A 23,233-nucleotide genomic window follows, 5' to 3' on the forward strand; every position below is an offset into this window, starting at 1 on the left:
ATTGTGCAGTGCCCTAATATCAAACTTAACCTGAGGGTTTCAGGGAGCTCAGCAGGCTGAGTTGTCACCTCTGTGAATGGTGCACACCACAGGAATTCCAGCCCTCCCCGTTCCTTACAGAAACCTTGACCTGGCAGCTCCAGGCACGAGTAAGCAGATTCACTCTCTGAAGGTTACAGGAACATTGAGTTTATGGAGAGCGGATAGCTGATAAATATGTTATGAGAGCTTACAGACAAGAGTAGTGAGTGATAGAAAATCTTTGTTAGCAGAGCAGTGGAAGATATAGAGATCATTTCAGTCATGGCTGTAAACAGTCTTTAGATCCTTTAGCCTCAGTAGAAATGGATTGATGATTTATTGAATCATCAATTGTTCATTTAATAATCCTTTACAAAGCGTTTATAAATACGTCGTCTCCAAAGCAGTGACCCGAATGCTGGTACAGAAACGTACAGTAGGAACAGACCATGCTGGAAGCTGGAAGTGTTCGGCCAGCCTCCAGAATGAAGATCCATCCCTGAGCTTTGGCTGTTCCAGGTTTTGGAGAAGTCAGTGAATGTTTGCCACTTCACACAGCCCAACCGCTCAGTGAAAGGTGAAGGCAGACCTGCAGCTCGTGCCGAGTGCCGGAAAGCAGTGACTCAGGGCTGACGTCTTTGAGTCGGTTTGACATCAGCTGAGGTGTTTTCCCAAGCTCCATTGGATGCTCTGGGCCTGACCCTGTGCAGGATGAGGCCGGCAGCGGGGCTGCAGTGCCCAGAGCCCAGGGAGCCCAGCTTTCTGCACTCCTGAGCTGAACGAAGTCTGCGTGGTGTCTCTGTCACTGCGTTGTTCTTGCTGCTTTCCTTTCCAGGTGATCTAAGATCTAATTATAAAAAAAAAAAAAATTGCAAGTGTTTGTGAGGCTACATGTGAAGAGCTTTTTCATCAGCTCTTATGTTCACAACACTTATTTTCTTATTATCTGTATTGCTTTGGGATGACCGTTATTAAAATACTACTATTTTAACTCTCCCCACACTTAGCAAGCCATTCCTCTGATGGAGCCTACCTTTTGCCTGAGGTGAAATGGATGCTTTCTCATTAGTTCTGTAGCAGAACTTCCCCATAGTTTTTCACGAGCTTTTCAGGAGGGCGTGCTCCGTGTGATGCATGCAGAGATGGTTGTGCCGTGTCTGCCAGGTGACTCCACAGCGCGGCTGCAGCGTTGGCAGCCACAAGTTCAGCCCTGTGTGGGCCTCAGCTGCTTTCTCCTCTGCACTACAAAGCAATGTACAAGCTCTCCAGGGACCTTGCAGACATCCCAGATGCAGTGCCAGCTGCAAACGTGGTCAGGGAGGTGTGCTGGGAGCTGCACGTGAGGGAGCACAGCTTCAGGGCACGCTCCTGCTGTGAGCCCCAGCCCACCCCTTCTGCTGCCTTGTGTGCATCAGGCTCTGGTTGTCGCTGCATCTCCTGCAGTCAGCCCTTCGTGGTTATTGCTGCCGATTGAGTCTCAGTGTGCAGTCACCTTATGTAACTGCATTCCCAAAGCCCTGTTTGCACTGGTGACAGAATTAATGACTCCAAATCGCTTTCCTGATCCAGACAGCAGTTTCGTATCAAGCTGCAGCTGGCCAGTCCTAGGGATAGTAAATTGGCAGTTTGTTTTCCAAGGCGTTTTGCATTTTGTGTTTAAAAGCCGTCAACAACATCCTCATGTCAATAAGTCGTCATTGCTTCTGGAACACAAGTAATGTGCATTACGGAGGAACTCAGAAGCAAGTCCTCACCCAGTCCCAGACACGTGTGTGCGCCTTCAGAACGAGACTCGTGACATAATGTCTGGAACGGCTGGAGCAGGACAGGTTAGTTGCAGTCTGAGGAGGAGTTATTTGCAGCGCAAGGAGACAAAGTAGATGAGTCAAAATTCAGGGATGCAAGAGCTAATTCCAATATTTTTAACTGAGTTCTAGTGAGTAATGCCAGCCATTTGTGTCACAATGCCCTAATTTGCACTTTTAATCACAATTAAGAGCATACCAATTAGGCATGACATTGTATGCTTATTGCTTAGACTCTCTGTCACTGATTGATAATGTATATTTGTATTAGTAGTATTAGTGCATAAGTAATACTCATATTTAACACAATTCACTGTGTTGACTTTGACTAACTGCCCTCAGATACCACCAGCCTCCAGTGTAATCAATAATCATGATACTGAATCGTTTGTATGCCAACAGCCACGTTTACACGGCAAACTGTCAGTAGAAAAACCTCAGAGACCTGTGGTAGCTGCTGCTGAATATGATAGCAACAATTGTCATACTTTCAAACAGTATTTGTTAAGGAATATGGAGCCCACTTTTTAGTTCATGCGCGGTGAAAGTGATGCTGTGGCTAAAGATTCAGCTGGCTATACCTGAATTAATTTTTAAGAATCCTCTGCAACGTATTTAGGTTATCATTTATTCTCTACTCCTGGCACGGTCTCCCTCTTAGGGACAGTGTAAATATTTCAGACTAACTTTGTAAATGTGCCTTTGCTGTGACTCCAGCACGGCACCAGCTTCGCATCTACACTTGTGCACACTGTGCCTGGTGTGTGTCGGGTAGCACAGCTGTGCTCACTGCCCTTTCCAGTACTGGTTTTTCCAGCTCTAGGTGATGTCTGAGCCTGACTGAGGGCGGTCATCATCTTTTGTGTCTCACCCATGGCCACTCACTATGGAGGAGCACTCGCGTGCGTCTGCTTTCCATCCCGTCCTTCCTTCTACCTCCAAAACACCCACTGGGCACAATTGATCTGCTGGGCACTGCAGTACTCTCACACTGTGCCTTGCATAAATGAGCCTTATTTTGGCATCTGAAGAATGACTCCAGAACAAAGTGTGGTTCTCTGGCTTGAGGATGTGGGACGAGCACAAGGAGTAGGGCTGGAGGGGTGGGGAAAGGAGGAATTAAGGAATGCAGTATCTGATCCGCCTTGGAGGAGCAGCAAGTTTCCCCATGGACAGATTGCCCCACTGAGTCCGTTTCCTTTAACTCCCTCCTCTGGGAGTGGTCTTCAATAAGGAATGATCTCTAATGAGGAAGAGCTCCCACTGAGTTGAGCTTAGATTCCACACTCGGTCTCAACCATCTCTTGTCCCTCTGCTGCGGTAGACGCAGCCCACAGAGGAGCAGTGTGTTGTGAAAGGACACAGAGGTGTGACCACAAAGAACTGTTAAAAGGCTGCGCAGAGAGAAAACTCATGGAAGTACAGGAGAATGCCCACGTCCCCAGGCAGAGCCCTCCTCCCACATCTCAGCCCCGTCCTGGTGCTGTGCCAGCTCACCGCAGGCGAGTGAGGATCCTCTGTCTCACTGAGTCTTCTTTCCCTTGAACCCTGGTCGTGGATATGTGTGCCCAGGGAGTGCAACAAGCAGGTGGATGCGCACTGCTGAGACATTCCTGACTCCTGGAGATTTCAAACAAAAGCTATCAAATGTAATTAAAAATGTGCAGGGGGAAAGTCAGATCTGAGGGGAAAGATATCAGCCTTGCTCTCTGCTTTATCTCTGAGTGGAGCCATTTCCGCTCCTGGAAATACAGCAAGAGGCGGCCCAGTGCTGCCTCAGTTTGAAGATAATAACTTTAATTTTAGCTCCGAATTACTTTTTTTCAAAGGCAGTCTGACCTCTGACTTGTAAAGCTATTGAATTGCTACATCTGACACGATGAAGGATAGCTCAACAGGTGGGAGTCAAAGCAGTTTATATTCAGGCAAGGAATGCAGATATTAAGACCATTACAAATCGAGAAATACAAATGGCACATCCTGCATTGAAAGCGAAGCCAGACTTCTTCAGTCGCCAAAGAAAAAGTGCTTCTTAACTTCCTTTAAAAAATGTTCTTCGTTCAGCCTATTTCACGTGGCAGTTTGTTCTCTTTGCTTGATTAAATGTTAATCCAGTCTATCATAACAGCGTGCAGTTTCTTTTGTTAAGCTCTGGACTTCTGAGCACCACACATGAAGGAGAAAGTGGTACCAATCACAAGCACAGGGAAAGCGAGAGCCGGGAGCCAGCGCTAATGCAATTAGCGCGTGTATTTGTCACGCATCAGAGGAGCTGGAGACCTCCGTGCACGGGAGCTCCCACACCCACAGCACCCGATGCACAGGGAGGGGAGCACAGCCCCCACTGCTTGCCCGGCACAAGGTGCTGGGGACGGAGCACTCAGCGTGCTCACAGCAGGCGGGTTTTCGGGTCCCCTGTCCATCTCTGGTATCCAAACAAGGAGGGGTGGCAAGGACTGCAGCACCTTGCCGAGGTACCTCCAGTGCCCACCCATGGGCCGGCGCTGCGGAGCTCTTTCTCCGCTTGTCTCCTTTTTCCGGAGGCCGACGGCGACGTTCGGCGCTCCCCATTTAGAGCAGCCATCTGTTCCCGTGAATCAGCAAGCTATCCGTTTTCTTCACCTGATTACTGATTGTTCCAGTCTAATGTTGATTGCTTTGTTTTATTAATTACTCATTTTGACATGCTGTAGCTGTCCCTTTTGTTCAGAAAACAGATGCTCTTGTTTTCCAGCATTATTACTGATGGTTATTGCTAATAAGATAAAGCTGCAGTTCCACTTTAGCTGAGGACTTAACACTGTGGCTCCGGTTATTGCAATGCTTCATCACTGATATTTTAGTTAAGTCTGAGAAAATATTTCATCCCTAAGTGCCACGGGGGTCCCAGGATTTGAAGGAAAGGGACTGTTCTTATGTCTTTTGGTGCATAGAGCGATGAGGTCGGTAGATGTTGCTGCTCCTAGAGACTGTGATTAAACAAAGAATAAACAATACTAATGCCCTTCTGCAATCTCTCCACTTATTAATCCCTGTTATTGTGGGTATGAAAGGCTTCAGGTTCCCATAAGAAGCCTCTCAAGTCAATCTCATTTCCTCACCGTGTTTGGAACTCAGCAAAATGCGCTCTTCAAATTGTCAGACAAGGTTCAGCACATCTTAAAAATTAAAACAGAGTGGTCTGTTAGCAGTGAAGGGGATAGCATCACTGCACCAGGGTCAAAGTGTTTCCACTGACAATATTTTAAAAAATTATTTCAATATTATGCTAAGCTTTGAAAAACTGTGCATGTCTAGAGTTCAGATGGAAACCACATCGCTGCTTTCTCCTGGAATTAGATACCCACTCAGTTCAATTGTGAGAAAGTATTTATGAGGCAAAGTCAATTCTTGCAAAGTGTGGTTTCTCATTCTGCAACAAATCCAATTGCTGATATTATGCTTTCATTGTGCTTATTCCCAGCTCCGGGCTCATGCAGTGGATATGAATGGAAACAAGGTGGAGAATCCTATTGACCTTTACATCTATGTGATTGATATGAATGACAACAGACCGGAGTTTATAAACCAAGTCTATAATGGATCTGTTGATGAAGGCTCTAAACCAGGTACAGTTAAAAAAAAAAAAGTTTTAAAGTTATCACAAGCTTTCAGACATTAATCTTGCCTTGGTGGCTTTGCCTCCTCTTGAAATATGGGGAATGGAGGAGAGCTTTTCTTTTGCTGGCTCTTTTGTTGAAGACTGCTGGAGATGAGAACAATTCAGCTGATATCTGTTTCTCCTGATGCAAAGAAAGTGCAATCTTGGGCTAGAGTTAGATCCTGGCAGTCCCTTCTTAGACGTGGATTTTGCAAAAACATCAACTTTGTGCAGTAGTGCTTTGTATTGCCTTTCTCATATGCTCGTTGCAAGTGTGCAGTGCCATTATTCCAGCTACAAAGTACAGAAAGCAAACCCAGCCTTTCCCTGACCCTGTGCCCTGAGTGCCAAATATCTGACTCCTTGGTATTTAATCTAGCCATTTACAAGCTTGGCGTCTTGGAACTCCTGTCTTATTTGGGACCTGATACAGCCCTGACAAAATGGAAACCATAGAATCACAGACTTGACTGAGTTGGTGGGGACCTGCAAGGGTCACTGGACGGCTCCCGGCGTCCCGCTGCTTGCCAGGTCATTCCTGTTCTCACGGATTTTTCATACAGAGGGTAAAATTTGGAAAAATCAGAAGCAGATGTACTGAAAAATGATGAGTGAAAAGTTAGTGACAGTGTAAGCTACACACAGTGTGCACGTGATGATTTTTATACAGACATGTTTATATCTTTGGAAAAATGCAGTTGCAGGGGTCGTTAATGGCTGCTTTTCCATGACGCTGTCGAGCCGTTGTTTAAGTACAGCAGAACTACGCGGTTTCCAGTGTGGAAACCAGGGCTGCTTTCGCTTGTTGCTGAGCGTAACTGGAATGAGCACTGTCACCACCACTTTTGTAAGTCACCTGAAGTCGGGGTGAGGCTTTTTCCAAGGTAAACGCATCCTGAGCTGGGGGTTAGGCCCCACGTGGCTCTGTTTTGTGTCAGCGAGCATCTGTCACGGCTCCTCCGCTGCCCCGGGTGTCACAGAGAAGTCTCCAGAGGCCGCTGCTCCTCACGCGGTGAATCACAGCCGTGACTGATCGCCGTTCAGCGCGGTGAGGAGCAGGTTGTGATGGTGACACGTGCTGGGGACGGTACTTCTGGGTGCAGTGTCCTTCCCAGTGTGCTTCAGGGTGAGGTGCCAGGTGTTGACGCAAACCCTGCTCTTGCGAGGTGACTCCAGCTGTCCCTGGGCGGCTCGTTCTGGTGGCGTCTTCCAGGAGGACTTCTCCTCCTTCCCTTTGAAGGCCGCTTTGCTGCGTATCAAGGTTGGAAGATTAATACATTTCCGCAGCAAGTCAAATTCCTTACATCTTACTCCAGGACAAATCAATATTCAAAGTGTTCCCAGATGTTTTAACTAGCTGTGCTCATTTGTGTGAAAGAAGCAGCAAATTGCATCCTCTTCTTGTTTGAAATCCAGATAAGCCTTTGAGCTATTCAATCAGAATAGGACACCTTTGCCTACAAAATGGTTGTGCCTCTGCTTCCAGCAGTGATTGTGGTATTCTGTATCCCAGACTGGAGTGTTTGCCTTTAAGGCAGGTAGGTAGAAAGCAATCTGTTTTTATTCAAAAGCAATTACATTTGTCTTTGATGTATTTGTTTTTCCCTCCCCTTTCCCGTTTAATCGGTATTCTTTTAAAGGTTTATATTAGTATTGAATTTCCGTTCCTTGCTTTTGTAAATCCACCTGGGAATTCGGGTATCCGAGGCCTTCGTTCCATGTACCTGGCAATAAACATGATGTTATGTCTTTGAGAAAATGATAGAGAGGTCAGATACTGTCTGTGGAAGTCTGCGTGCTCCTCATTTACCTCAAAGATATGTATCCCTGTTCTGTGCAGAGACAAGTCTAAGCAATATATTTAGCTAAACATAGATCTTGCAGAGATTTGGAAGCTTCTTTATAGTTCAAGATGATTGAGAATATAACAACTAAGGAGGTACAACAGCAGCCTTTGCAAAAGGCAAAATACGCAGCCAGAATTTGTGATTATCTGTGGCAATGGCTGACAAATGGAAGACACAGGATACTCTTAGAGCTAACAGCAAAACTTGTTCAGTATTGATTCAACAGTAAGTTACATATGCCTCTTTCTATATATATATGCATATGTGAGTATATCCATGTATAATGTGGAGATCTGCTTCAAGCAAACCAAAAAATCTTATTATATGATATAGGAGTTCAGCATTCATTTTCCAGTATTCAATACCATTGTATTGAACTATGCCTGAGGTCTGAAGATGCTTCCCTGGACATCCTGTGTGATTGTTATTTCTCACATCCTCCATATGCCCATTTATAATGGCTGTGATTAAAAATGCAGTATTCCTTCATTGCCATAGTACCTGCAGTGTTCTTAATAAATTTGAGCCCCTTTTATGAGAAAAGTAACTAGAATGTTAGTATCCTAACTAAATGCTGACTCTGTGGGCAGCTAGTGTGAGCAGCCAATGTCTGCTTGAAGTCAGTAGGAATTTTGCCCAGATTTTAAAAAAAGGAAAAGGGACATATGGAGCTTGAACTCTACCCATGAACATTTCCCAGAGCAAGACCATCGTAGATATGCTGTTGAACACAGACTGAGCAGAGCGCGGTGACCTTGAGCTGGAGGGAAAGCCCTGCAAGGCTGCTCAGCAGGATCAATGGAGCCCATTGCATTGAAGGGGAACAAAAGAGGCTCTGCAGTGCTGTCATGGGGCAAAGCAAAAGCATCTGATACAGGATCCTGCAGGCAGGACAGTGCTTCCAGACGATGCTGCAGCCTCATCCCCTCATGCAGCTGGGATGCGGCGAGCGGGAGGAGAGCATCCTGCCTGCAAAATGGCTGCAAAGTGTGCCTGGCCATTGCAGGGCTGGGAGGGTGGCCAGGTAAGGTGTAAGATGTAACCTGCTTTCTCTGCATTGAATAAGGCAAAAGGAGATGGCATGAACCAAGAAAATGGGAATGCGGGAAGGACAGTGCTCTCCAGCCTGGGGAGTGGTGCTGCTGGGCGCTTTGCCCCCCATGGAAGGAGCTGGTTTGTTTTAACCTAAGAGACAAACAGCCTTCACAGGGGACTGTCCAAGAGCAGCGTGCAGTACTGGGGGCAGCAGCAGGGCTTGTGACCCAGCACTGCTCAGCTCTCAGCCTCCCGAGCTCCCAGGAGCTCTGCAGCATGTGAGTCACCTTGAAGCAACCCTTGACAGGAATAGAAAAGAAATCATCAAGGATTATTAATTATAATAGGTTGTTGGTGCTGGTTAAGATTATAATAACTTAATTGAGGTAGTGTCTGACACCAGAGCACAGTGCTCTCGAAAAAAAAATTCTCCGTAGTGTGAACGCATGTGTCGCAGCCTGCCCTGTGTAAATCCTTCAGTGTGTGCTGGCTCTTACACTGCACTGCATTTCTTTTTCCTTTTTTAATACTCTGTGAAACATGTTAATGTATTTCTGGTTTATCTAGCCTAAGGTCATGCAGCTGGACAGCTTAAATGTGTAAATGCGGGCTCTTCCAGAAATGCAGAGCAGGAATAGCGACGCAGGATTCTCTTTTTCACATGACCATCTTTCTTCCTTTCTCTCTTTCCCCCACAAGTTGTTTTGATTTAACGAGCCACTGTTTGAAAGTGTATCTTAAAAGGCCGTGTTTTACTCATATTGAATAATGTTCTGCCTCTTTGAACTTTGCCTCTATATGAAGAACACAGCCAAGTTTTAAAAATGCAGCTGCAAGCTAGAGCTGAAATCCCCCTGGTCCCTCTGGCAGCCTTAATCAGCAAAGTTCTCCCGGAGCTACCCAAGCTGCCTTTCAAGCACTGATAAAGCGAGACGGCTCGCACAGCCCGGGTTCCTGCTGCCCTTTCAAAGCCCGTGGCTCTGCGCAGGTTTGGGGTGGGTTTTTCCCTCTGTTCGACCCCAATTACTGCCTGCCAAGAGCCTCGCGCTGCAGCGGTGCACCCGGCCTGCAGCCTCCCGGGAGTGTCCCAGGGGAGGGGAGCGATGCTTTACAACAATTCCTCCAGTTTCAGGGTGATTTAGGATGGGAGTATTTAACTTTTAGAGGGAAAAAAAAAAAGGAATTTAATCACAAACAAGATGTGGTGGAGAAGAATTACTCTGGTCGCTGCAGAAGCTCAGTTTTTGATGCAGCCAACACAAAATGTACCTTACGGTGGGGTGGGGATGTCTTACTTCCGTGAAGCATTTGGTTCTGAAAAGGTCAATGTGAAATGGTCCACGGTGACTCAAGTGCTTTGCTCTGTGTTGTATCTATTTTGTTTTAGCAGAAGGATTGTCAGAAATTAACACGTCTCTCCAAAACCATTTGTTCCTGTCAGATTGGCCTTTTCCATTCCCATTCATCCTTTCCAGTTCACTGACTCCATGGATGCATCTTGGTCCCTTCCAAGTCAATAGCAAAAGTCCAAGCTCAGGAACCTTCTGTTAAGAACGAACAGTCTCCCAAAATAAAGGGAAATCAGTATTTCCTCCATGAAAAATGTCGTAATTTAAAATTTCCCTGTCTGCTCCTGATTTCATGGAACTCTGATACAATAATTGTTGATAGCATGCCACATGAAAAATGAAATCGCTGGGAGCCAAATCTATATGTGGCAAATTGCGTTAAAGAAATCTCATAAAAATAAGCAGTATATTTAAAAAAAAAAAAAAGGATTTTAAAAGTCGATTATTCTATTAGTGTCCCAGTTTGTTTATTTTATGTCTATGCTAGCAGAGATTCCCTTAGAGATTAACACCATGGGCTAATGCACAGATGGGGCCAGAAACTTGAAAGTCATCTGAATATTAAGAATTTAAATCTTTAGCCTCAGTGATTTGAACAGAAAGCCAATTATGAGGCTGAATTAGTTTTCAAATTAAACTGCAATTTAAAGCTTGTGAAATTAATCTTTTAAAGCATAAAGTTGCACGTGTGTATATATATATATTCATGGGAAGAATCTGGATTCTACATCTGTAGCTCCCTCCTCTTTCCCATCCTGATAATTAGCAGAGAGGCGGGGGTTGTCCTGCAGGTTGTTTCCAGTGACAAACCAGGGCGGGTGCTACTGGGTGGTGTGGGAGGAAAGGAAAGCATCAGGACCTGAGATCAGAGACGCAGCTGTGGTTTTAGAAATGAATGGGGCAACGAGCAAAGACCCCTTTTCTCTATTGTGTGTCATTACAACATCATTGCACTGCTCATCATTATAACATTTAATATTCTTTTACCAGCATGGAGGTAGGTGCTGACACGCTGCACTGAGCTGAGCAGAGCACCTGGGCACGTTCGCAGAGCGCTGTCAGCGGTGGGCATCGCACGGGGCCAGGTGCACTTTCCTGCTGATAGCACTAAAAGCTAGAAATAATGCAAATGCCATATGCTAGAGAGACCACGTACAGAAAAACTGTTAAGTGCCAAAGTTTCTTCAAGTCTTTCCAGAGCTCCTCAGAGCTTGGGTGCATCAATTCTGGACTCATCACTTGAGCATACACATCAGTGCAGTGCCACCTTGTTCCGTGCTAGTCCGGTCCTTGCACTTCGTGTGCTACTAAAAACACACCTTTGTCCATCCCAGCTCTGTTCTCTCACAGACTGCACACAGACTTGGGATACGTAATATTCTTTTTTTAAGTTATTTTCCTCGGCCAGACTCAATTTTAAGGAATTGTTTTTCTGCACACACATTGTGGTGCTTCCCATTTTGTTTCGAGGTGAGTGGTTATGAAATCTGTGCTCTTCTTAATTTCCTTTTCAGAAGCATCTAGTCCCAGTAGCAAGGAAGTGAATTATAGGGATGTAGGTGAGAATAAAATGCTGGTGGTTTTACCCTCCAGAAAACATGGCCAGGTTGATACAAGGAAAAAAGGTGGAAATCATGTTCTGAGATGACTCTTGAAGAGAGTTACAACACTGCAGGAGTCCACTCTCCACTACTTTTTAACCAGCAGTTACAAATAATACAGTATTATATATATACTCTGTATTTATTTTATATTATATTATAATATAGAATCGTAGAATGGTTGGAGTTGGAGGGGATCCTTAAAGGCCATCTAGTCCAACCTCCCTGCAATGAACAGGGACACCTACACCTCGTCAGGTGCTCAGAGCCCTGTCCAGCAATATATATATGACCACAAAGCAAGTGATCTTCAGATGCACTGAATACAAGAGAATAGAAACAAGAATTGTAAGTGATCAGGAATTGCAAGAGGCAAAGCCATTTAGCCTGTGATAATACAGTTCCAGTGCTTTAGGCATTCAGGTGTCCGGGAGCGTGGGTGCAGATGTACCTGTACACCATTTTTGCTTTCAGTGTGTTGAATGCAAGTCAAGTTTGCACCAGTCTGTGAACATTCAGCACAGCTAGCCTGTTGGGAGACCGAGTTAGGAGTCTGTGCAGCTCTTACTCTCAGTCAAAATCCCAGGGCTGGACTGGGGCCTTGTGTAACCACAGGGTGTGTGCTGCCTGGTGCCTCGCTGCTTGCCTGTGCCTTCGGCTGGGCATGCAACCCAGCACAGCTTGCTGCCCGTCGGGATATCTCGTCCCAAGTTGTGCTTGCTCCATTTTTTGAATTTACCTGCAGGAATCGAGAGTGTTCTGCAGGAGCTGGGCCAAGCGGAGGCTCATCGATTTATGCAATCCGCTGTTTGCTGGGAGGCTCAGTGTGCTTTCGCCCATCGTGAAGGTTCGCTTCTGTTACTCGCCGTGGTGCGTGGGGTCTTGCTGGGCTGCAGTGCAGGAGCTGTTTGCCAATCTCTCCTGAGAGATTAGCTTTCTTTTTAACGATAAGAAGGTTTTACTCCCGTGCCGGGTGACAGCAGATGCTGCAGCTCGCTCAGCCATCTCGGCAGCCCCTCTTGCTCTCTTTACTCTCATTAGGCCAACTCTTGAATTGTTTGAGGCTGAGGATATGATGTCTCCACTAATTAGGAAGTGGCATCCTTTATGAATTAGGTTAGCTGCTTGAAAGGTCAAAAATTGCTAGTGATTACAAAAATAATGGTGAAAGAGAATGACAGCAGCATCCGTTATGACTGAAGGAATATCATTTAAAAGGAAAGTGCTGTTTCTATTTAGTTTCCTATCCAGAGTGTGTGGGATGCAGTTTAATTTAAGTATATTTGCAATTTATTATATCTGCAGTAGAGTTTCAGGCACATGTCATCTTGATGTCTTGCATACATTGCACACATTCCTATTTACCTATATATGACTCCACTGAGCACCTTTGATGAGTCAGCTCCTCATATTTCACCCGAAGCCTTTTACAATAAATATGTGAAAGTGCTTCAAATCACCTATTGAACACATTTGTTTTCACTTGAGGATGCAGGTTTGTTTGCTGAGACGTTTTATTCTTTGTCACTACTGCAGTTCTCCAAATACTGTTCTAAAATCCATTTTTATGACAAGGGAAATTCTGCTGCGAGGAGCTCTGTGCTGTACCGGATAGAGTGCTGCTAGTCCCCGAGATGCATACCTGGAGGCAGTCTCTGTCCTTCATTGAGAAGGGAAGAACCTCGTGTGTTGTTTGGGTTTTTTTACCAATTAAAAATACAAATTGCACAAGGACACTTTGGCCTGCTAATTAGTCATAAAATAACATCTCTTCTTGGGAAGCTGTATGTGAGTCAGTATGTGTAGCACCGTGCTTAGAGGACTTGCTCAGGATCCCATTGTCCTGCTCATCGTTTTGGTGCTGTGCTGTCATAGTGTGCATGGAGTCACACAGTGGGTGACGTGCTCCCATTGTGAGTAGTGCCGTGAGATCCCATCCTCGGTGTGGGAGGAACCGGTGTCAGAAAATTCTTCTGAACTGAAAATTGTATTTTTAGGAAGTGTTGTAAATTTTACACTACTGTTCGGTGTTTAATTTTCCTGTCAACAATTACCATCTTCTTGCTATCTAGCATCAGATGCAGAGTATTCACTAAGTGAGCTTTCTGATATAGGAAAAAAAAATTAGGAGGAAGGAGAGGTTTCCATTAGTACAAAGCCATTATTAACTTGGGTTAATGAAGATCTAATGTAATATGGCCATCACCACATGTCTGCACATAATGATTCAATCCTTTTCTATGGGGGAATGATTAAATTAAGTATCTTGTAGGTCAAAATTAGACTGAGAAGGTTAACCAACCTTTAATGATTCTGCAACCATTTACCAGCCATTAAAAACATAAATTGTAAGATAAAGCTCAACAGAGAATCAGCGTTATCAGTAAAACAAATGGATGAATTTTTAGCTTTTCTGTTTATATCACAGGAGTAGACAGAGAGGATTATGTATTTTTATAGTACTATGTAGTATAAAGGGTGAAGTGAAAGAGTTTTTTGTCTTTTTTTATTTGGATTCCTGGTAAGTGCCCATTAGCTCTTTCTTTTAACATGCATTAAATCTAACTAATGGATATCAAACCAGCTTAGAAAAATGGTAATTACAAAGCAGTTGTAACAAAGACTTCGGAAGCACAACTGCACTGAGACATTGTCTGAATGCCTTAAAACCATGAAAGCCCTGACTTTGTGGAGAAATGCAGTTGCGTAGATGGGAGAGCAGAGATTGCAGGCACAGTGATGGGAATCAGCAGACTTTGGCATGCTTTGGGAGCAGCTGAGCTAGAAACAATCACCCCGATTCTCAGATTCCAGCGTGATTCTGGGGAGACATTTGTTTACGACTGCATTGCTCGTATAGATACGGGGCAGCTATCTTCCTTGTTTTCCTCCTTTTTTAGCTTACAAACATACACAGATCAAATGAGATACAGTGAACATAAAATCCTTTTTCAGTCTTTTACAAGCAGATGCAATTAATTTTAAGATCGATAAAACTGAACATACTGGTGAAAACGATCTGTTTGCTTCCATCACCCTGCGTTCTGTAAGGTATTATTTTGCCTACCCCGTAGAAAGCTTGATTAATCTAATGGGAATATTTTCCATTAGGGGTGCTTTCAAGCATCTCTCTTGTTTCTTGTCTGTTGTTAGATTGAAACAAAAGTATCTCATTTGACAAAATAATATCTAGGAGATGGCAGTCTCTGGGAAATGAAAGTGAATGTGTTGCGAAGTTCAGATTCTTGGGGTCTTGCATTTTATTGATAGATCTCCTTCATTGTGCCATACATTAATTTTAACTCAGGTGATATATGAACTTGGCACATTAGTTAATGAAAAGCTAATGCACAGTAATCTTGTCATCACTAGCTGTGCATGATAATTCAATCTGCTCCTCAGAAGAGCTGTTCAACATGCAACAAATTTGATTTAATAGTGACATGATGTACTAGGTTAGGTATTTCATTTAACATACCATGCGCCTGATTTGATGAGAAATGCTTTCCTTTCAACAGGTTATCTACCTGAGTTAGCAAGCCAGGTGTGGAGGTTAATACAGTTCCATCAAACACCGTCTGGACTGGGTGTTTGTTGATACACAGCACAGACTTGGGCACATTCCTGAGTTTTGGCACCTCATGCATTCATTTAATGTTGTCAGCTTGCTTGTAGGGGGGATGTAAGCATGTCTGCTCCTTCAGAGCCGAAAATAAAGCTGATACTTCTTCTACACACTGGAGGCATGAAGACCCTCTCACCCCATTGGTACACCTCTCTTTTGCCTCCATCACCAGGAGTTGAAGTTCACCAGGACCTGGAGGAGTTGGCGCAGTGTCCCTGGGCTGTGGTAACTGCTGCCAGTCTCTACTTGGGCAGGGTACAGGGATTTAAAGATGATGTGGTTAATGCTTTGATTTCTACGAATGCACACACACACTCTACAGCTGGGTCAGGCGGTCTCTACATTGCTTAGGTTTTTTTTTCATTTAAATCCTAACAATACAAGTCTCAGTCCTGGAGTGTGTAGGAAATGTACAGTCTGCCAGTGTTTGTTTGCCTCATTTGTGCAGTAATAGGGGCTAGCTATGAGGGTGTATTTCCTTTATTTTAATATAAAGTATATGAAGATACATCTCCATGCGTAGGATATAGAAACATGTCATCATTTACTTTATAGTGGCTAAATCATCACCAACCACCTTACTATAGCAGGAGACTTTTTATAGCACCCAGAAGATGTTTGGCACGGTAGCAGTATATATCAGCAGCACTCTGCTGAATATTCTTGTACACAGATATATGTTTATGCCATTCACTGCAGCACACCAGTACGAAGAGGATGCATCTTGCTTAAAGACAGAGCAAATGTACAGAAATCTGAGCAGAATATTGGTGGTGAGCACAGGTTAGAGCAGCAGGCCCCCTGGGAGCACTCCTTGGGAATGGCTCTCAGCAAAAGCATGAGGAGATGCCATCAGGCTGCTGCCCTTGGGTCAGCACAGCCAGGTAGGAAATGCCTGCATGCAGGAACCAGAATGGACAGATCAGCTCTTCCCGGCCGCCACGCAGTCTGCAGAAAGGAAGGAGTCAATTGCAACTGGTTTCCAGCAGACTGTGGTCAGACAACCTGCCCCAGGGAGCAGAGGAGAGCCGGGGAAGGAAGAGCTGCTGGATTTCCATCACGTGCTGCAGAGAGCTGCAGCCATGCAGGGCCCTTTGCAGGGGATGCTTTATTAAGTTACAAGTTAGTAATTAATGCCAAGTTCCTCTCTTTATTTTCTCTGTGGTTGGGTTTCATAAGGGAAATTAAAGGTATGAGATAGAGAGGGAGCAGATTGCCACTTGAAATACAGCTCCCTGGTGCACAGTTCATGACTTTAGAGACATTTGTCCAGTCTCTTCTCCCTTTATGGAGATGTAGGTCAAACGCTACTGAAAGACTCATTTGTTTTAGAGCAGATGTGCTCTGTCCAATGGTCAAAATGCAGCATGGCAGAAAAGAAGGTCAGGGAAAGAGTGAAGGACACCCAGTATATATGTATGCCTTCTTCCTGGCAGAGCTACCATCAGGTCACCCCATGTCCACCACAGCTGCAGCCCCTTTGCCAGTCTGGGAACCCACCACCTCCCTCATGTCCTGGTTTGTTTTGGAAACTGTGGTGCAGACTCAGAGATCCTTCCAGAACAGTGGGGTGTATTCCACTCAACCCCAAAAAAACCAATAGCTTTTCTTTCTGAGCTGCGCTAGAACGGAATCACAAAATACCACCTGTTATTTGGAATGCGTCCCGAGACTGCACATGTCCTAAAATAGATTGTTTTCCTCTTCCGCTTCTGTTTTCATTAGCCCCAGGTTTTGACATTCTGTTCAGAGATTTTTTCTGTGTAGAATGCATTAAGATAACATAGATCTCAAATCAAACATCTCTTCATTCAGCGTATTTCCTATTTAAATTTCTCCTGTACATTTCTCCTGTACCTATCTAAGGAATGGCTTCTTTGTTTGTATCAGTTGCCTCATGATAACTGGTTTTGCAAAAGAGCAAAAAAAGAATGCTTGAAGAGAAAGGAGAAAGGAGAAAATCCTTTGCTTGTGCAGCCTTGTTTCCATTCAGTGTTCCTTCCGTCTCCCGAAGTTCATTGATTGGGAAAATGTTAAAGATGTTGAATAGTTTGTTTTCATTTCACGGATGTGAATCAGGATTAGTGCAGAAAGATAGGAATGTATTCATCATTAGAATTTGCCTTACACATTCATTTATTTTTTAATCTATAATTCCTATTGAACTAAAAAACCTCTCAGGGATATGTATCACCACAGAGAACAAAAAGAGACTGATTGAGCTGGATGGGAAAAGTTCAGCAAAGAGTTCTCCACATTGCAAAAATGCAAACTTAGGAAGCCACTTCTTGCTAATGCTGAAAAATGTTGTTTTCCCAAATTTGGGGAAGGTGCCGGAGGGATTGCCCGCATACTGAATGTCTTCAGGACACTTGACTGGGCTACAGACTCGAGCATGCTGCAGCCATTGATTAGAGCTGCTTCCTAGCTCTTAGGGCTCTCCCTGAGCTGGAAACCGGTTAATTTTGTGACCAAGCTGGGCTTTTTAGATCAGACACAATGCGAAGCTGATGTAACTGCATGGCTTCCAGTTTGCCAGTGGCTCTCATGGAACAGAGCAGGCTGAATGAGCTCAGCTCATCGCTGCGAAACACATGGCTGTGTCTTGAGCCCAGGTTCTTGTTGGGACAACTTTGCATCTCCTCGAGTTTGGCACACTCTTAAGTTGTCTCATCCTGTTTAGGGCTCTCAAACGAGCAGCATACACACAGTACATTCCATCTCTCCGTTGATGCTGTTGGTTTCTGATAGTCATTAGACAAGGCTTGGTCTGGTTTCATTGTCTCTCTTTGCCTCCCACTCCTCCTCTTCAGGTCTCATATGTTAGATTCATACACTGTTGCAAACTGCTTTTTGCAAGCAGCATGCGTCTGCCCTTTCAGTCTTTCTCTCCAACCAATGTAACAAGTGTAAAGCTGGGCCCTATGAGCTCTGGGGGGTCACAGGACCATGCAGCTGCAGGAGTCCATCCAATCAAGTAACATCTTTTACCCTCATAATGATAATTTCCCACTTTAACAAAACACCCTGCTGCCAAACTCCAGTGATAATGAGTCTGTCAGTGCATCAGCGCACTCCCAACTGTATCTAGAAAGTAGGGATGGGTTTTTTTTTGCAAGGCAAATGAAGACACTGATGATTAGCAAGAAACAAACCAATGATTCAATACATCACTGGCCACACATACCAAATCATTGATTTTCCATCCTGCTGGGCAGCAGCTGTTCCATTTGCTCAGCTGAAATGTTTTTTTTCTCTGGAAGGAGCTGGAAGGGTGGACGTTTCTCCCAAACCAGACGGCAGCAGAAGGTTGCTTGTTACACTGGGTGTATTGGTGGGGTCCCGGGCATGTTGATGGGGTCCTTCTGAAGCTGCTGGGAACTCTAACAGGCTTTCTACTATTAAACTCTGGAAATACTTTTGAATGCATATGAATGCGATGACTGATAGATGGGAAAAAAATATCTCCTAGGAGAATATATATGAAATTGCAGGATAAAAAAAATGCTGCCCTGAGACTCACAATCACTGAAAGAATTAGAAGTTAATCATTGATATCCCCATGTACCTTCTTTCTGTATATCAGCTACATGTAATCAGCCTCCTTATAGATCATCTAATCTCAGCTCTGTTGCTATTTTCATATTCCTCACCTTGTCTAGACTGAAATGGGACATGGTCTGCGTGCATTTCTGAGTAAAACTCACAACCTTGTATCAATGGGACTGCAATGTGCTGTGCAATGAGATAATCCTGACATTTTGTCTTCTCTTGTTCCAAGGTACCTACGTGATGACAGTGACGGCCAATGACGCTGATGACAGTACCACGGCGAACGGGATGGTGAGATATCGAATCGTGACTCAGACCCCACAGAGCCCATCGCAGAACATGTTCACCATTAACAGCGAGACAGGAGATATCGTCACCGTGGCTGCTGGCCTCGACAGGGAGGTGAGTTTGAACACCAAGTTTCCAATTGTATCTTGAATTCAAACTCTACAGAAGTTGGAGTTGCAGTGTGGAGTTCATGGTCTTCGCTTCTGCAGCGACTGTGGGGCATGGTGGCTTTGGTTGTCTTAATCCATAGTGGTCAATGAAACTCTGGGAGAATCTTCCAACTCAGGATGCTGGTATTTACCTTGTGTAACTGTGCACAACTCAAAGATGTGGAAAATCCAGAAAGAACAGGGAGACGAATAAATTGGCATTTATCCTCCTTCTGTCGTGGAAAAGATAAAGTGGTATATGTCTATAGCCCTCTCTAGACCTATCTTGCTTAGCTCTCTGTATATTATCTTTGGAAACAGTTACATAGCCTGTATTCCACACACTTGGCATGTTTCATGATGACATTCTTGTATCATTTCCAGACTAGGAAAATGTCTTCTGGTGTATGTCATCAACCTTGTGATTTTGGTTTTGTTTGCAACTCTGTTTTTAATACCTCTTCTTCTTGGCATTTTACAAGGCACAGCTCTTCCAAATGTAGAAAAAATACCATTTCAAAGGACAGAAACATGCTCTGTTAGTGTGAGCTATGTAGTATGATTCTTATAGCTTTGCCTTCTTTGATTCTGAGCATAACTCAAGGAGAAAGCGTTGACCATTAAACATTAAACAGCATAGCATCAGTGGTGAGTTGGAGTGACCACGAAGGAGGAGGCAGCAGTCCATGGGTGTGAAGGGAGAACTTAAATTCTACCTTTTTTCCCCCCTGGGCTGTATGGTTTCTGGAGGGTCACCTGTCCACTACAACTGAGAGATGTTTTTCTCTCAACTTGTAAGTGATAGGAGGGGTCATTTGTTCACTGAAGAGATCGCCACTGATAGTATGATGATACAGCCAATACAGGAGTAAGGACTTGTGTAGCCTTCAGCTCAGATGTTTGAGTTCAGGCTGTCCCCAGAGACAAGAAGTCTGCCAAAATGCATTTTTGAGAGTGTCAAGGGTGCATTTCTGAGAGAAGGGGTCAGAAATTGGGTTTGTTCTTCCATTCTCTTCTCACAACTGATGGCAGGAACCGAGTGCGTGCACATGAGTGCCCTGCTGCTGACACCAGCCAAGGAGGGTGACACCCTCCAGCACATCAGGCATTTCTTTCCTTCCAGGTCAGCCCCATCAACCCTGCTGCAGTGCTGTGACAGGCGGTGGTTAGTGTGCATTGCTGTGCACATCATTAACATCGTGAAAATAAGCGTTCGTCAACATTCATTGCACAATCTTCACAAACTTCACTTACATCAACACAGAGAACTCAGCAGCTCGTGCCTGTTTCCTTGCCTGCTTGGGGCTGCTTTGTTGCTTCGGATCTGCATGAAGTCTGCAGGGCGATGGCTGGTGGCCCTCAAGGGGACAGCAGCAGGAGACCCAGAGGCCTCCTGGCCTCTGAGTTCTGGCAGGAAAGCAGTGGCTTTATGGGAATGGCAGAATGTTTGTTGTCCCCTGACATCAGCAGGGGCCAGCACTTTAACGTAGGGCTTTACAGATAAAGAAAGGTCATAGGTTTATATTAATTTTAGAGACATGGATTGTGATAGCAGGTTGAGAGGTTTTAATCTCAGGAAATCAGCTGGAAAAAAAAAGAGGCAGATGATGAATAGGGGGAAAGGGTAAGCCAGAACGATGATATTTTTTCGGATTTATCTCCTTGCATCTGAAAGATATTAAAACTTACAGGATAACCGTATGCTTCACGTTCGTCCGCCTGTTGCACCAGGTCTGGGAAACGACAGCGAGGTGGCACTTTGTGTATGGAAATCTGGTACTGAGCATCCCACAGCTGATACCAGGGTGAGCAAGGGACAGCGGGAGCAAGCAGAACAAGCTGCTGTGGGCACAGTCCTGGGGCTGCCCTGCAGCTATGGGACATGCTCGTTCCCAGTGCTCTCTGCTGCCTTTCAGGCTTACATCTGGAATTGACAAAAGGTTTCTATTTTGTTAGCATAAACTCATATTAGGTCTAAATTGAAAAATGTGTTTAAGCACTCCCATAACTGTATCACAGATTGCTTTTTTGTTTTTGTTTGTTTTTCCTCAAATCTTGAGAAAGCTATTAGGAGTAAATTTGGTTTTGCTGCTGACATTTTCTTGTTATTAGGAAAAGGAGCCGAATAGCGGTATTTGGAATACAGCTTTCTGTAAATTAAAATGTTAACAAATCTGACCTATTCAGCTGAAACTACTACGGCCAAGATAAATTCCCTGGATACCAGTTATTTCTCCAAATGCTTATTGACACGTTTATCAGTGCCCGTAACACTGTTATTTTAAGCCGTGTTGAAAGAAAACCAAGTTTGCAGTCTCAGACCGATCCTTCTACTTTGGTACTGCGATGCAGAGGTGCCTTGAAGCGGGTATGAAAGTAATGTCAGGGCTGGGTGGTGTCGGAGGGACAGCTCCGTACTCCACATCCAACCTTTGTCTTTCAAAAGGAAGAAAAGTTGCTTCAAAACCAGTGTTTCTAGCTCAGCATCTCTTCTGTGTGCTCTCTAACCTAGTGCTCTCAGCGTTTCCACTTAGGGATTTGTTATTTATTGGTTTCTTCCATTATGCTCGATTCAAGAAATGCCCAAGAAGCTGGACTAAGCTTTCTATCTTGCTTTGTGTTGTGAGAAGTGTTTCTGTTAACCTGCACAGAACCTATTTAAAGACAAATTCATGTCGTTTACTGCTGTTTCTAAACCCTCATTTCCACAAACCAAGGAGGAAATTAAAAACTCAGCCTCTAAAATTGTGCTGATCCCTCTAAATGTGTCTGACATGCAGTACAGCAAAATGAAAAGCTGAGGTATTAAAATATTGATGGCTTTAAATTTATCTTACCTAGTTCCCATTCATCTGGATGTAAATATGGTTACAATGCTCTGTGTCCATCCGCTCATTACCACTGAATGGATCCCCAAGGAAGATAAAGATAATTGGACTGCACTTCATAAAAATTATTAAAGGAGGACAGGTTGGCAATAGTCTCATTTAAGCTCCCGGATACCTGAGGGTGAAAAATGCCAAAGGTGGAACAAAGAAACATCTACCTCTGAACTAATAGGGAAAATGATAGGGATTTAGTGTATGCCAGAGGTTCAAATGTACATTCAAGCAGCTGGGCTGAGATGAGAATGTTAAAAGTAGATACTTGCTCAAATACAGGAAAATGTCAAGAAAACTTAGTAAATTTGTAGCTGATTTAGGAAGCCTACGGGGGAAAGATGAAATCATGATTGGAGTACAAAATTAATAGGGATGGCTGTGAACATGGGAGATGGACAGATTGTAACAAAGTTCTGTGGTGGAGGGAACCATGCTATTTTCTTTAATTTGTGGCAGGCTGCTGCAGAAATGGGTGGTGCTACAAGGAGCTGCTAACCAAGTGATAGCTCAATTTAGCAGTTTATCTGAATTCCAGACGTCATTGCTCTTTTTTTCTCCACTCAGAAGAAAATAACAAGGGGTAAAAAAAGGGTTGGCTGTCCCCAGCTGGGGCTTGGAAACAGTCGGAACATTGGTATTGCTCTTTTCAGTTCTGAAAAGGAGCATTTCTCCTTACAACAATGGCAAAGGGACCAGAGCTGCTCTGCATGTTTGCTCAGTTTGCCCACCCCTGCTCTGGCGGCCACCTGTGAGCTCCCGGTGCAGTGCTGCAGCTCCGTCAGCTCTTCTCATTTCTCTGGGGGCAGAATATCTGTCTCAGTAGCACCGCCAACCTGCACTGGGGCTATAGTATGTGCAGTATCATCTCTAAAGAGCTTCCATTAAATATTTTATGAACACAGACTTCGAGCAAGCAAGGAAAAAAGAAAGGAAGAAAAAAAAGATATGAGAGAAAAGGGGCTGGTTGATTCCGTGCTCTGCTGGCAGGCCAATAAACGTCGAGATATCTCAAATGTCATCCAGGCTTATTTGAGATAATAAGTGTTTCGGCTCTGCGGTGCTTGTAGCGTAATGTTGCTAACTTTCTGAGCCTTCCTTTGAAAGGAGACCCTTCCCAGCATGTTTGCCTGGTGCTAAAGGAGCGAAGGCAGTCGGGAGCTCTGAGCTGCTTCCTCAGAATTTCTGTATGTTTATTTTTCTTTTAAACGTGATTGGAGCTCTGCTGCTGCAAATGTTTTTAAAAATACATGAAATGCAATTCTATGATTACTACACTTGGCTTTCCAAAAATGTGATGTTGCTAGCCTTCCTTAAGTGAGCGGAAGATAAAAGGGAGCGCTTGCCAGCAACTGAGTTATCGCCTTATTTTATTTATGGATGAAGCGGCAGGATTTGGATTGGGGAGAAGTTCTTTTTATTGGTAGAGACTGTTGATTTCT

The 23,233-nt window shown here is 44.3% G+C and overlaps 1 protein-coding gene across 4 annotated transcripts in view; it reads left to right on the forward strand.

Annotated features, from left to right (window-relative positions):
* The window catches only part of CDH4 (cadherin 4), a 415,068-nt gene that overhangs the window by 328,338 nt on the left and 63,497 nt on the right, over positions 1–23,233 (forward strand). For all 4 annotated transcript variants that reach the window (XM_021416332.1, XM_021416335.1, XM_021416333.1 and 1 more), the window contains 2 exons: positions 5,290–5,434; positions 18,705–18,877. In XM_021416332.1, the coding sequence (XP_021272007.1) occupies positions 5,290–5,434; positions 18,705–18,877 (318 nt within the window). The remainder of the gene's footprint in view (positions 1–5,289; positions 5,435–18,704; positions 18,878–23,233) is intronic.

The sequence above is a fragment of the Numida meleagris genome, chromosome 19 (assembly GCF_002078875.1).
Source record: "Numida meleagris isolate 19003 breed g44 Domestic line chromosome 19, NumMel1.0, whole genome shotgun sequence".
NCBI classification, from domain to species: Eukaryota; Metazoa; Chordata; class Aves; order Galliformes; family Numididae; genus Numida; species Numida meleagris.